The following is a 13,328-nucleotide window of genomic DNA, read 5'->3' on the forward strand; positions in this document are numbered from 1 at the left end:
AGTACCTTACCTACCTACCTACCTTAGGTAGCACATAACGTTGGACGGAGGTTCAGCAAGTAAGCTGCCACTGTATCCTCCACAAGTATCAGAGGTGCTAGAACCAGCAGCCATTCTTGCTTGATTGAAGCAGTGCTGTTGGCGTTTTCCCTTCACAACGCTCATTACCGTCGAGTACCTCGATTTCCTCATCAAAAGAGATCTCTCCTGCAGGGCCACCAGGCACCCAGCCTAACAACAACCTATTTTCATATACTCACCAAGGAGCCCTTCATGGCTTCTCTTAACACTTCTGTCAACGGACCCTCCATCTCCAAAAGCTATCAGTCTGTCGTCAATGCTCCTCCCCCGTCTGGCCCCGCCGCAGCGTCGCCAACCTACGGTCAATGGGTTGTTTACTCTGTATCCGCTCCTCTAGCCAATGCTTTCCAGCATGATTCGGGCAGCAAGGAAAGCGTTCTGAAAGTGCAGAGTACAGGAGAAGGAGAGCTCCTTGACCTAGTGGACGAGTTCTCCGATGGCAGAATTCAGTTCGCATTCGTCAAGGTCAAGGACTCCAATACCGGATTGCCAAAGAATGCCCTCATTGCCTGGTGCGGCGAGGGAGTTCCGGAGAGAACAAAGGGATACTTCACGAGCCATATGACGACGGTTGCGAAACTGCTGCACGGCTATCATGTGCAGATAACTGCCAGATCCGACCAAGACCTCACCCCCGAGGGAATCATTCAGAAGGTTGCCGATGCGTCAGGCTCCAAATATTCCTCGAGCAGTGCCGCTCCGCCACCTGTTGCCGCCGCCACCAAGCCGACCGTCGCGTCGAAACCCGTGTTTACACCTACTCAAAGCACGGGAGCAGGAGGCGGATACAACCCTTTGGCTCGCAATGCTGTCCCAAAGAAAGCCGATGTGGATGAGGACGGTTGGGGTACAGATGCTCCTCCTGTGACTCGAACACATTTAGAAAAAGTGCAGTCAGCCTATCAGCCTACAAAGGTCAATATGAGAGATCTTACATCCGCGAAGCCTGCTCCATCGGCTTTTGGTGGCAGTCAATCGGAGGATCGGGCCGATGTGGTGAAGGGTGCGTATCAGCCAGTTGGCAAAGTTGATATTGCAGCAATTCGACGCCAGGCTAGGGAATCGGGACCAGGAAAAGATGATAGGCCCGATCCTGTCAAAGGTGCCTACGAGCCGGTAGGCAAGGTTGACATCGCAGCCATCCGAGCTCGGGCACAGAAATCGGATGACTCCGGCTTTTCACGACCAGATCCAGTCTCTAGGCAGTCGACCGGTCGATCCGAAGACCGCGAGATACCTGCCCGGCCGCTGGCGGAGCGATCGGCAGCCTTTTCCCACGGCCCAGAGCGTCTCACGTCTCTGCCTAAACCTAAGGTCGCCAACAAGTTTGGGGGTAGCTCGTCATTCACCGGGACAAAGGCACCGCTCCCTGGAGGGTTTGAAACCAAGCCAGTGGCTCCTACTCCTCCTGTTGGCGCTGCCAGTAGGACCTTCGCCGATCAAGGAGGCAAAACACCGGCGCAACTGTGGGCTGAGAGGAAGGCCCGAGAGAGAGGATTGAGTGGATCCGGTGAAGCACCAGTGTCTCCCAGCGGGCATACCGGACAGTCATCTATAGCAACGCAGAAAAGTGGTGGCGGCGAGTGGAAGAGCGGCTATACGGGCAAGAGTTGGGCACCAGTGCAGATCACGCATACCGGGCGAAGTAGCATCGGGCAACAATTAACCGGCGAAGCAACCAAATCTGGGGCAGAACAGGACGAGGCTCCAACTTCTCCGGGCGGTGGTGTCGGTTCGCTACGCGACCGTTTCGGGGGGGCTCCACCGATGGGGGCGCCTGCGACATTCGATCGAGCTCCACCTCCTGCTCCGGAGCCTGATACAAGCAACAAACCCAACCGTGGCATACCAATACCAGGGCTACCGGGTTCACGCCCCGAGCCCGAGGAAGAAAAGGCTCCGGCACTACCCACGCCGCCTCCACAAGCGAGAAGCCCTACACCGCCTACTCCGGAAGAGCCAACTGGGTCTCCGATCCGTGTAGCAATGCCAGTTAGCGCTTCTGCATTAGAAGTGACCGATGCACATGAAGAAATGATATCCCCGCCACCAGCACTGCCCACGACGTCGCTAGCGCAAGCTCTACCCTCGTCGTCCCCAGAAGATGATGAACCAGAGACCGGCCCAGATGCTGGACGTGGCGCCGCGCAGGCGGCGGCAGCCCACACTCTGGGACAAGAAGCAGTGGATGCTGCTCCCGCAGCAGCCCCCGCGGCAGGTGGTGAACGAGCACGAGCCGAATATGATTATGAAGCGGCGGAAGACAACGAAGTGTCGCTTCGTGAAGGTAGTGAAAGCCACGTCTTGTCGCGTTATGAGTACTAAAGACTTCTAGGTGAAATCGTTACCAACATTCAACGAGTTGATCCGGATTGGTGGATCGTCACAAACGAGGCTGGACTGGTAAGTGGATCGCCTAGCACTTGGGCGAACTCTAGAAGACTGACCCTTTCTTCAAGAGCGGACTGGTCCCTAGCAACTATCTTACTGCGTTGGACGACGATAATGGTGAAGCACCGGCACCGGCACCGGCACCGGCTGCCGAATCCAGTCCTCCGGCTCCCGAACAGTCGAACGGAGTCACAGCCATCGCGCTCTACGACTATGAAGCCGGCGAAGACAACGAGCTGTCGTTCCCGGAAAATGCCATCATCATCAATGTTGTAAGTGTTTGTTCTTAATGGGTGCAGCTGATCGACCTCGCTAATCGCTCTTTACCTAGACATTCCCCGACGAAGACTGGTGGCATGGTGAGTACCAAGGACGGACGGGATTGTTCCCGGCAAACTACACCAAGATCAGTGATTGAGCATACTAGTATGGGTTGGATGTGCGGAGATACCAGTCTTGTCGTTGTGGGCTAGCGATGCTTGGGCTGTAGAAGAATGGGCACACCGGAATCCCAGGCCTAGCTACCTAGGTAGACTTTGACTGCACAAAAAGTGAAACATTCTCGTCATATTCTCAGCGGTCGATCGACCTCCGGCCTTGCTCGATCAAGTGCAGCCATAGTAGGCGAGTAGGATACTACGCAGTAGGGGATTGACGAATTCAGGGACGCGGCACAAGGCGGTGAGCGACAGGGAGAGGACTTTACAGGCCCCAGGCCCAGTTGGCACGATAGAGGAGGGGCACCACTGGTAGCTTCTCCACAGGCAGCAAATCATCGTCTGCGTCTCTGCGCCGCTGCTTCTTTTCTGCCGCTCTTTGTCCCCCAAACAAATTTTTAACACCGACGGTTCATTGGGACAGGACGGAAGAAGAAAAGCGAAAGAAGAACAATCTTGATCATGCATACAGCCGGCAGAGAATTTTCCTGGGCACAAGACATTTAAAAGTACTGCTACTAGGGTAGTGAAGTTGGTCTGTTAGGTAGTCCTTCAGGTCAAGGCCATTTCCGACTAACTGACTGCCTTTATTGCTGCTGCTAGCTACTGCTGCTACTATCACTTTTTTGACTCTCAATCAAAGAACAAGGCCCTGTTCGATCGCAAATAGATCGGGCGCCACATCACAACAGAGGCTTTCCCTGCTCCTCTAGTACATCTACCTGTACAGCGAAATCGGCCTCCACAACGGCAAGCCTAAGGAGCCTAAAGAGCCCGCGCTGAACTTGACGTCTGAGCTTGAGGGTTGCGATTTCATCTGATTCATTGCGGCTTATCCATTGGCTGCCGCAGTTCACAGTCATAATTTTTGGCCCATCTTTTTCGCAGTGACTCTTGAATCTCAAAGTCTGCTACCTCCCTCTCACCGTGACTGCGCATGAGCTGAATCTGACTTGTGCAGGAGCTCAGTCGACTGCTGCTGTTGTAACTCCGGCGACGGCGACGAGCCTAGCATACTGCTACCATGGCTGCCTCCGCTCGAGCACTCCGCCAGGCCAGTGGAATCTTGCTGCGAGAATGCGCTCCGAAGCCACGTCCCTCGTCGCGAACCTTTTCTACTCGCACGGTAGCACCTCTTACTAGGAAACACCTGTTGAGCCCCAAGACCCCCTCATGGCAGCAGGTCAGGAGATTCACCAGGTCTGCCAAACGGGGTGCTGCCGTGCAGACTCCTCCCCGCCCCGAGGCCTACCTGGAAAGCGGCGTGATCGAGGCCGGGAAAAATCTGGTGGATGTGAAGAAAGTCCTGGTCATTGGGAGTGGTGGCCTGAGTATCGGCCAGGCGGGGGAATTTGACTACTCTGGTAAGCTATACGATGTGCCCTCGCTTCACACCGGGCAGCTCAATGCAACGATCCACTGCTTCGTCCAAGGAGATACTACAATGAGCATTGACTAATGCTTGCTACAGGATCTCAAGCTCTGAAAGCATTGAAAGAAGCCGGCGTCAAGTCCGTCCTTATCAACCCCAATATTGCGACCATCCAAACCGACCACAAGCTCGCCGACGAGGTCTACTACCTGCCTGTCACGCCAGAGTATGTCACGTATGTGATAGAAAGAGAGAAACCCGACGGCATTCTCCTCACATTCGGTGGCCAGACCGGTCTGAACTTGGGGGTTAACATGAACCGGATGGGCATATTCGACCGGTATGGCGTCAAGGTTTTGGGAACCAGCATTAAAACTTTGGAAACAAGTGAAGACCGAGACTTGTTCGCTAAAGCCCTCAATGAAATCAACATCCCCATCGCTCAGTCAATCGCTGTCGGTACGGTCGATGAAGCGCTTGACGCTGCTGAGCAAGTGGGATATCCCATCATTGTCCGCTCGGCGTATGCTTTGGGCGGTCTAGGGTCTGGCTTTGCTTCCAACCGTGAGGAGCTGAGCAATTTGGCCTCCCAATCGCTTTCCCTGTCTCCTCAGATCTTGGTTGAGAAATCTCTCAAAGGCTGGAAAGAGGTTGAGTATGAGGTCGTTCGTGATGCCGAAGACAACTGCATCACGGTGTGCAACATGGAAAACTTCGACCCTCTTGGAATCCATACTGGAGACAGTATCGTCGTGGCGCCCAGCCAGACCTTGAGTGATGAAGAGTACCACATGCTGCGGACAGCGGCTATCAAGATCGTCCGACATCTTGGGGTCGTGGGCGAGTGCAACGTACAGTATGCTCTCCAGCCGGATGGCCTCGACTACCGAGTCATTGAGGTCAATGCCCGTCTCTCTCGGTCATCGGCTCTTGCATCCAAAGCCACTGGCTATCCTCTGGCCTACACCGCTGCGAAAATTGGTCTCGGTCATACCCTTCCAGAACTGCCAAACGCTGTCACCAAGACGACCACGGCCAATTTCGAACCGAGTCTGGACTATATCGTGGTCAAGATCCCTCGGTGGGATCTGTCCAAGTTCCAGCACGTCGATCGTCACATTGGCAGTGCCATGAAATCCGTAGGAGAAGTCATGGCCATTGGACGCACTTTCGAGGAATCATTCCAGAAGGCCATCCGGCAGGTCGACCCCAGATATGTGGGTTTCCAGGGTGATAAATTTGACGATCTGGACGACACTCTGCGCAACCCCACGGATAGACGATGGCTCGCGGTTGGTCAAGCCCTTATCCACGAGAACTACTCGGTGGAGAAGATCCATGACCTCACCAAAATCGACAAATGGTTCTTGTACAAGTTGCAAAACCTGAAGGAGACCATGGCCGAAATCCAGGAAATTGGCTCTTTGTCCGGTATCAAACACGAACTCATGCTGAAGGCCAAAAAGCAGGGCTTTTCCGACAAGCAGATTGCCATGTATATCAACTCGACCGAGCAAGAGGTCCGAGCGCGTCGACTGAAGTTTGGCATCCGCCCGTGGGTGAAGAAGATCGATACACTTGCTGCGGAATTCCCTGCCGATACCAACTATTTGTACACGACCTACAACGCCTCATCCCATGATGTTACTTTCGACGACCACGGAACCATCATTCTCGGGTCTGGTGTTTACCGAATTGGCTCATCGGTCGAGTTCGACTGGTGCGCGGTGAATGCCACTCTGACCCTGCGAAACATGGATCAGAAAACTGTCATGATCAATGTAAGTCCGACCTTTTCCTTTCTGCTTTTCCACACAAGATTTATGCTGATTCCCTATAGTATAACCCCGAGACCTATTCGACCGATTTTGACACTGCCGACAAGCTCTACTTCGAGGAACTGTCGTACGAACGAGTCATGGACATCTACGAGCTCGAGGGCGCCTCCGGAGTGGTTGTCAGCGTCGGAGGTCAGCTTCCTCAGAACATTGCGCTCCGGTTGCAAGAGGAAGGCCATGCCAAGGTCCTAGGCACCAATCCTCAAGACATTGACAAGGCCGAAGACCGTCACAAATTCTCCCAGATCCTCGATTCCATTGGCGTGGATCAGCCGGCATGGAAGGAACTGACCTCGGTGGCCGAGGCGGAAGCCTTTGCTGATTCTGTCGGCTATCCAGTACTAGTCCGCCCGTCGTATGTCCTGTCTGGTGCTGCCATGTCGGTCATCTACACGCATGATGAGTTGAAGGATAAGCTTGAACATGCGTCAGCCGTATCGCCTGATCACCCTGTCGTCATTACCAAATTCATTGAAGGGGCGGAAGAAATCGACGTCGACGCAGTAGCATCGCAGGGAGAGTTGATCCTGCATGCTGTGTCGGAGCATGTGGAACCTGCAGGTGTGCACTCTGGGGATGCCACTTTGGTCCTGCCCCCGGTCAACCTCAACGAGAGCATGATGGCCCGTATCAAGGAGATCGCGCAGAAAGTTGCCAAGGCATGGAACATCACCGGGCCATTCAACATGCAGATCATCAAGGCGGATGCGCCTGGTGAGGAGCCGGCCCTCAAGGTGATTGAGTGCAACCTGCGTGCCTCTCGATCTTTCCCCTTTGTCAGCAAAGTGCTCGGCACCAACTTCATTGACACGGCCACCAAGGCATTGGCGGGTCGAGATGTGCCCGAACCCCAAGATCTGATGGCTGAGAAGCGTGACTACCTTTCGACCAAAGTGCCACAGTTCTCTTGGACCCGCTTGGCCGGTGCCGACCCCTTCCTGGGCGTGGAGATGAGCAGCACGGGTGAGATTGCTTGCTTTGGTAAGGATTTGATCGAGGCCTACTGGACTTCTCTGCAAGCGACCATGAACTTCCGCGTACCAGAGCCCGGTGAGGGCATCCTCCTAGGTGGATCAACTGAGCTGCCCGAGCTGCCTAAGATCGTCGAATACCTCCAGCCCCTGGACTACAAGTTCTACGCCGCAAGCGAAGACGTGAAGAACCACCTCGAAAAGTCCGGTGCCTCTGTTGAGGTGATCGAGTTCCCCAAGACAGACAAGAACGAGCTTCGGAAGGTGTTTGAGAAGTACAACATCAAGGGAGTGTTCAACCTCGCCAAGAGCCGGGGTAAGACTCTGCTGGATGAGGATTATGTGATGCGACGGAATGCCGTGGACTTTGGTGTTCCCTTGTTCATGGAACGCAAGGTATGTCCTCCTGCTCTGTCCTATCGTCGAAGAGTTGACTAATTCGGCTTAACAGACTGCTTTACTATTTGCTCAATGCATGAACGCTAAGCTACCTCGAAAGGAAGGCATTCCTCCGGAGGTCAAGAGCTGGCAGGAGTTCACGGGATCGAAGATGATGTGAGTTTCAACGTAGTGAAGGATGAAAAGGCGGACAAGGATTGCCGTGTTAGTGATTACCTCGATGCAGCGTTATGAGCGGTAGAGAGGGGCGAAGTTCTATAAGGCTAGACAAAAAGTTCTTGTTCAAGATGGACATGGTTTGTATGAGAGGAAAAATATTGTTTGTTCTCAGACAGGGCGCAAGCATTGGACGAAGAGGACTCTATACTCTCGAGACACTTGGGCACCGAGTAATGCGGTACAGGAGGAGGGCGTCGAAAGAATGGAATCGTTTGTGCGTTATTTCATGATTCGTTGACCCGACCAGCACCAGCTGGGGTGACGGCTAAAAGTCTTGAAGCCTGATAGAGAGGGAGAAGGAGAATCATCTCAGTCCCGATATAGCCGCAACACGCACCCCATTGTACACACACACGTAATGCCTCACGGTTAAGAACAAGTCATCCAGTTGCTATTACCTCCTCGTAGGTACCTAGTACCTGAGTACCTTAGTATGTGTGTCGAATGGGTCCGTGTGAACAGTGAACACAGCTCGACAGCCATCGAAACAGCCGTCGTCGACATCCGAGAAATGCCGTGATGGGAAAAGCGCAGCCGGGCCCCTCATTTCACGTCCCTTGACTTTGAGATGGGATTTCCCATTCGACTTCGACTCGTTCATCTCAGCTACCTTACGCGTCCAACGATCTACCGCGTGTTGCAGTGGTGGAGCTGATGACTTGCTCCCCATCTACCCACTGGCAGCTACCGAACATGCATGCCGTTCGCGGAGCAGACCTGCGGCATCCAACTCTCTCGATACGTGCACGCCTCCTCCGCATTTCGATCCCAGGGGTGAACCGGGGGAGGACCAGTGAGTGAGTGGTGTGAAGAGATGAGGTATATATAGCCTGCCCGCTGAGGTGGATGCGGTAGTGGGTGGTTGTTCTCTGCACCTCTCTGTTTCCCTGACTATCACAGCATCTTCCAACACACAATTGACATTCCCGCTCTCGCTCTGAGCCTCGGTCCTTCTCACAAAAGAGCCGGAATCGTATAAAATAACAAAGCACAGCATATCTTGACAAGATGGTGTACAACGTCCCCCCGGAGGAAAGCGAGCCCGTCGTCACCAACCACATCAACGGCACCACCGAAGAGATCCTCGCTCGATACTGCATTACCGAACTGTGCAAGGGCTGGCCGGTATACCGTGACGCTTCCGAATGGCAGAACTACCGCAGCCTGTTCACCAAGGAGGGCGCATATGTTTGGACCAGTATGTACCACTATCACTACGCTGTTATTCTTCCCTTTCAAGCAGCCGTGACAACTACATAGAGAGAGAAAGAGACATGCAAAGCACACACTCACACACAAGAACATCGATATGCTGACTCTTTTTTTCTTTCTGAACAGCATGGTCCGGTGGCCTCTCCATTGAAGACTTCATCAAGGTCTCGATCAAAGGCCGCGCCAACGGCGACTTCATCATGCACCGTGAGAACGGCACGCTCGCCAACGTCAACCTTGCCAAACAGCGAGGCGTGGGCAAGATGAAGGCGACCATCACCCAACGGTTCACCATCCAAGACATCCCCGTCGACGTCGAGTGCGACTGTCGATTCATCTTCTTCTGCAAGATCGAGGACGGCGAGTGGAAGACCCAGTTCGTCAAGCTGTTCTACGAGAAGGACAAGATGATCCCCGTCGACGGCAAGACCGTGCCCCATTTCCCCAAGGAGGAGCTGCAGAAGTATACCGAGGGCTACCAGTATCTGGCCGTGGCGCAGAACAGCTTGGGCCACCCGATCTTGAACGACTTGCCCAACGCTGGTAACAAGGGCTGGTATGATATGTACGAGGCTATGGCTTCTTGGTTGCAGGGCGAAGAGATCGATCTTTTCTGGGAGAAGAAGTGAAAAGCAGCGTCGATATCAAGGACTTTACACGTCGAGTGCGGTTATGTATCTTACTTGCCTACCTACTTATCTACCTACCTGCCTAAGCTATTTTCTTAAGGTGTATCTATCTGATTGGAACAATCAAATGGGACCCAGACCGTGCTGCTTTCCAAGCATACTCAGACCTATACCTCACCCTTCAGTTCCTCACACCTCGTCGCATCCTTCAACTCACTCTTGTCTCGACGGCCGCATTCAACCGTACTACTGTAGTGTCTCAAACCTTTCCAGGTGGGGTTAAGTGTACGAGCAGAACAATTCAACTTGCTCCCGGGTGAAAGCAAAGAAATTCACTCACACCTGGATCTATCTAAGTTTATTCGGTGGAGTGTGTTCCATTGACAAACACCCATCAATCTCCAAGGCTGAGAGCAACAGGAGGTTTCCGCTGTAGTATGTAGTTGGAGATCTACGAGGTCAATCGCGATGGGTCCGATATTCCCCATTGACAACGGTGTTCTCTAGAGAGCCAATTGAATCAATCTTCCCGCTTATCGCAATGTATCTGATCGGAGTCTTCCAACCTCGTCGGACTATTCCAGTTCAGAGAATCAACATCTCATCTCATATTCGTATGGTATTTCCTTTGCCTCTGTGCTGTCACCGAAAAACAAAACATGCCCTCCAGCCGCCAAGCTGTATTCGCCCCGAATGCACCAAAGGCCAACGGGAAGTACAGCCATGCCATCAAATCAAGCAATGGAACGCTCTATCTTGCTGGTTGGATGGGTGACGATCCTGAGACCGGCGAAATAGTCCCTGGTGGGATTGAAGCACAGACAGTACGTACTCAAGACTTTCCACGTGGAGAAGCAATTCGTTGACCGTCAACGTTACCTAGGAGAGGGCGATCATGAACATCAAAGCATGTCTCGAAGCTGCGGGCTCCTCGTTGGACAAGGTGATGACTCGAAGAATCTATATCATTCCGATGCAGGATTTCCGCAAATCTGTTGCTGTGTGGGATAGGTATGGACTGGAATTCTCAGCTCGTATGCTCGACCTCGGCTGATATATATCTGAATCAGATTCTTTGAGGAGCCGTATCCCGTATCTACCTTGATCGGTGTTACAGCCCTGGCCAAGGAGGGAGCTCTGGTGGAGTTCGAGGTAGTTGCCGAACAATAAGACATGCCGTCCAGGTGTCGATTTCGACTCCCTAGACATTGGTCATTCTTGTCGTGCAACATTTATAAGCTAGCTGACTTGAACGTGGGTAATATACTGTTTTCTTTATAGACTCTGGCGTGTTTACTCATTAGAGTAGATCAGTGCTGTAATAGTTAGTGATCATAGTGTGGTCTTTGAACGCTGCTTTTAAAATGCTCCGGGTCTTCATTCGCTGGTCCGGTGGGTTTCACATTATCCCCAATTATGGCGACAGAACGGCGTCACTCTCCTACCGAATATGTGTGAGCCGCCGCGGGGGACCAATGACGAACCTCTTTCGCGTAACCTTCCCGTCCAGTTTCCCCCAATTCGATGAATTGCTCGACTCCCTGCGCGTATGTGGTACAGAGGTACAACACTCGTCATGGAGAACTGGGAAGGATTTCAGGGTTGACAAGCGTTGAGAGACAATGCCCGAGATCAAAAGGCTGTTGCAACTCCCTCAACACATGTCGTGTGCCACTGCACGGTGACCCTATTCTCGTCCTGCGCTGGGACGCGTTTCCTGCACAATGACTACCTCAGGAACCGCAACACCGTCAACGACCGGTCGTCGAAGGGGCAAGCAAGACACCAACAGGAAAACCGAGATAGACAGGACGACAGGACACCATGAAAATGGAACATTCCCACCGGCAACTGTCGAGGCGACTCCACGACCTCTCCCAACGGCCAGCGTCACCACATCCAGAACGATGTCCATCCTCCAGATCTGGGCACCCACACTGGTCCTGATTTTCGGCGGCTGCTGTTCCAACGTCTATACGCTAGAATCGCTGATCCAAGCCTCGCCCTCTTCCGGGCCGCTGATCACGGCGTTCCAATTCCTTCTCGTCGCCCTGGCCACAGCTCCACGACATTTCTCCTACTCCCGCGGCTGGCGGAACCTGTACCTCCGCGAACGCGCGATCCCGCTTCGCAGATGGCTCGTCTACACTGCATATTTCCTCAGCATCAACATCCTGAACAACATGGCGTTCAAATACCAGATCAGCGTCCCGCTGCATATCATCCTACGCTCGGCGGGGCCGGTGACCACAATGGCGGTGGGCAGAATCTGGGGCGGCAAAAGATATCCTGCACAAAAGATTGTCGCGGTGATCCTTCTGTTTGTCGGCGTGGTTCTGGCCGCCATCTCGGATTCCAAGTCGAAACAGGCTGCGGTGCAATCTCACGCAGAAATCGACACCGGAAACTTTGAGCCCTCGTCATCCTCTAATTCATCCTCAAAATCGGCAATCTCGTCTCAAGCCCCTGGATTTGCTCTTCTCGCTTCTGCCCTGCTCTTGGCAGCATGCATGGGTCTCTACGCGGACGACATGTACTCGACATACGGCCGGTCCGGAGCCATCACGGCCGAAACCCTGTTCTACAGCCATGCCATGTCTCTCCCTTTTTTCGCCAGCCAGACCAAACCTCTCATGCAGGAGTTGGCCAGCATAGCCACGTTTTCTGGGCTCCACGACACCTGTACCACTAGCAGGAGTCGTGACAGTGATCGCATGGCTTTTGATCAACCCAGTTCGAACTCAAGCTTGACATGGTCGAATAAGTTCATTCCGTCCTTCGACAGCTCTTTTTTGTCGTCGGCCTTCTTATCAGCCTCGTATTTGCCTACTCCCATCCAGATTCCACGCCCGGTTCTTCTCCTCCTCCTCAACGCTGCAACGCAACTCCTCTGTATCGTCGGCGTGAATCGGCTGTCCGCACAATCCTCCTCCCTGACAGTCAGTATCGTGCTGAACATCCGCAAATTGGCCAGCCTGATGCTGAGTATCTGGTTGTTCGGGAATGAGTTGCCAATGGGTGTCTTGATTGGAGCTGGGGTCGTCTTTGTCGGTGGCGGTATGTACGCTTTGCCGGCGAGATCTGGGGGAGGTCGTGCGAAGACCGAGAGCCCGACGCCCATCCAGAAGGAGGAACAGAAGCAAAAGATAGGATGACCCGCCAGACAGACAGGCAAGGGCCATTAAATACCTACCTTAGTCTCCTACATACCTAGACTTTGCCAAATGCTTTAAAACGAAACGTCACATACATGCATGATCCTTGGACCAGACGGTTGCGACAACCACAGGGAATGATAGAAACACCGTTTAGCAGCGTACATCCCAAGCCAGGAGGACTGAAACACACAAACACAAAAAGCCATACATGAACGACAGCCAGCTGGGCCCTGGATTAGATCTGATGCATCCGAAAAGGAGAAGGACACGGCCAGAATCATATTTCAAGCAATCATCCCGACGCCGGTCTGAACAGCTCAACCCATCAATTTAATCAGCCTACTACACACCAGGTAGCTAACGCACGTATGTCGTTGGACATGCTGTGTTCACGTTTACATTGATTTCCTTCCTAGCTCTCCAAGCATGTCGAAGTCGACGCCGCGGCCGAAGCCGAGGCCATTCAAGTGTCCCAGCCGTCTCCTGCTGTTGTAGATGTTCCTCAACCAACCGGGCAGAGTGGTTGATGTATCCCAGTGCCTGTGCCTGTGCCAGTCGCAGTCACAGTCCCATCGCTGCTCATCTTCACGCCGAAAGGCTTCTCGAGATTTCTTTCTCGCA

General features: G+C 53.3%; 5 protein-coding genes across 5 annotated transcripts; all 5 read left to right on the forward strand.

Annotated features, from left to right (window-relative positions):
- Window positions 1-273: 273 nt before the first annotated feature.
- On the forward strand, window positions 274-2,890 carry A1O1_05084 (uncharacterized protein; the record flags this gene model as incomplete). The annotated part of the gene is made up of 4 exons (XM_007725972.1): window positions 274-2,371; window positions 2,417-2,484; window positions 2,541-2,744; window positions 2,804-2,890. The coding sequence occupies 4 exons, from the start codon at window positions 274-276 to the stop codon at window positions 2,888-2,890; spliced, it is 2,457 nt and encodes an 818-aa protein (XP_007724162.1).
- Window positions 2,891-3,933: 1,043 nt separating this feature from the next.
- Window positions 3,934-7,649, forward strand: A1O1_05085 (carbamoyl-phosphate synthase arginine-specific large chain; the record flags this gene model as incomplete). Its single annotated transcript, XM_007725973.1, has 4 exons — window positions 3,934-4,273; window positions 4,381-6,062; window positions 6,122-7,486; window positions 7,542-7,649. 4 exons carry the CDS (start codon window positions 3,934-3,936, stop codon window positions 7,647-7,649), a joined length of 3,495 nt encoding a protein of 1,164 aa, XP_007724163.1.
- A 1,067-nt stretch (window positions 7,650-8,716) lies between these two features.
- A1O1_05086 (uncharacterized protein) lies at window positions 8,717-9,549 on the forward strand (the record flags this gene model as incomplete). Its single annotated transcript, XM_007725974.1, has 2 exons — window positions 8,717-8,906; window positions 9,047-9,549. 2 exons carry the CDS (start codon window positions 8,717-8,719, stop codon window positions 9,547-9,549), a joined length of 693 nt encoding a protein of 230 aa, XP_007724164.1.
- A 659-nt stretch (window positions 9,550-10,208) lies between these two features.
- A1O1_05087 (uncharacterized protein) lies at window positions 10,209-10,719 on the forward strand (the record flags this gene model as incomplete). The annotated part of the gene is made up of 3 exons (XM_007725975.1): window positions 10,209-10,373; window positions 10,433-10,560; window positions 10,620-10,719. The coding sequence occupies 3 exons, from the start codon at window positions 10,209-10,211 to the stop codon at window positions 10,717-10,719; spliced, it is 393 nt and encodes a 130-aa protein (XP_007724165.1).
- Window positions 10,720-11,273: 554 nt separating this feature from the next.
- A1O1_05088 (uncharacterized protein) lies at window positions 11,274-12,704 on the forward strand (the record flags this gene model as incomplete). The annotated part of the gene is made up of 1 exon (XM_007725976.1): window positions 11,274-12,704. One exon carries the CDS (start codon window positions 11,274-11,276, stop codon window positions 12,702-12,704), a length of 1,431 nt encoding a protein of 476 aa, XP_007724166.1.
- Between the last annotated feature and the right edge of the window lie 624 nt (window positions 12,705-13,328).

Source organism: Capronia coronata, assembly GCF_000585585.1.
Source record: "Capronia coronata CBS 617.96 chromosome Unknown acBCG-supercont1.4, whole genome shotgun sequence".
NCBI lineage: Eukaryota > Fungi > Ascomycota > Eurotiomycetes > Chaetothyriales > Herpotrichiellaceae > Capronia > Capronia coronata.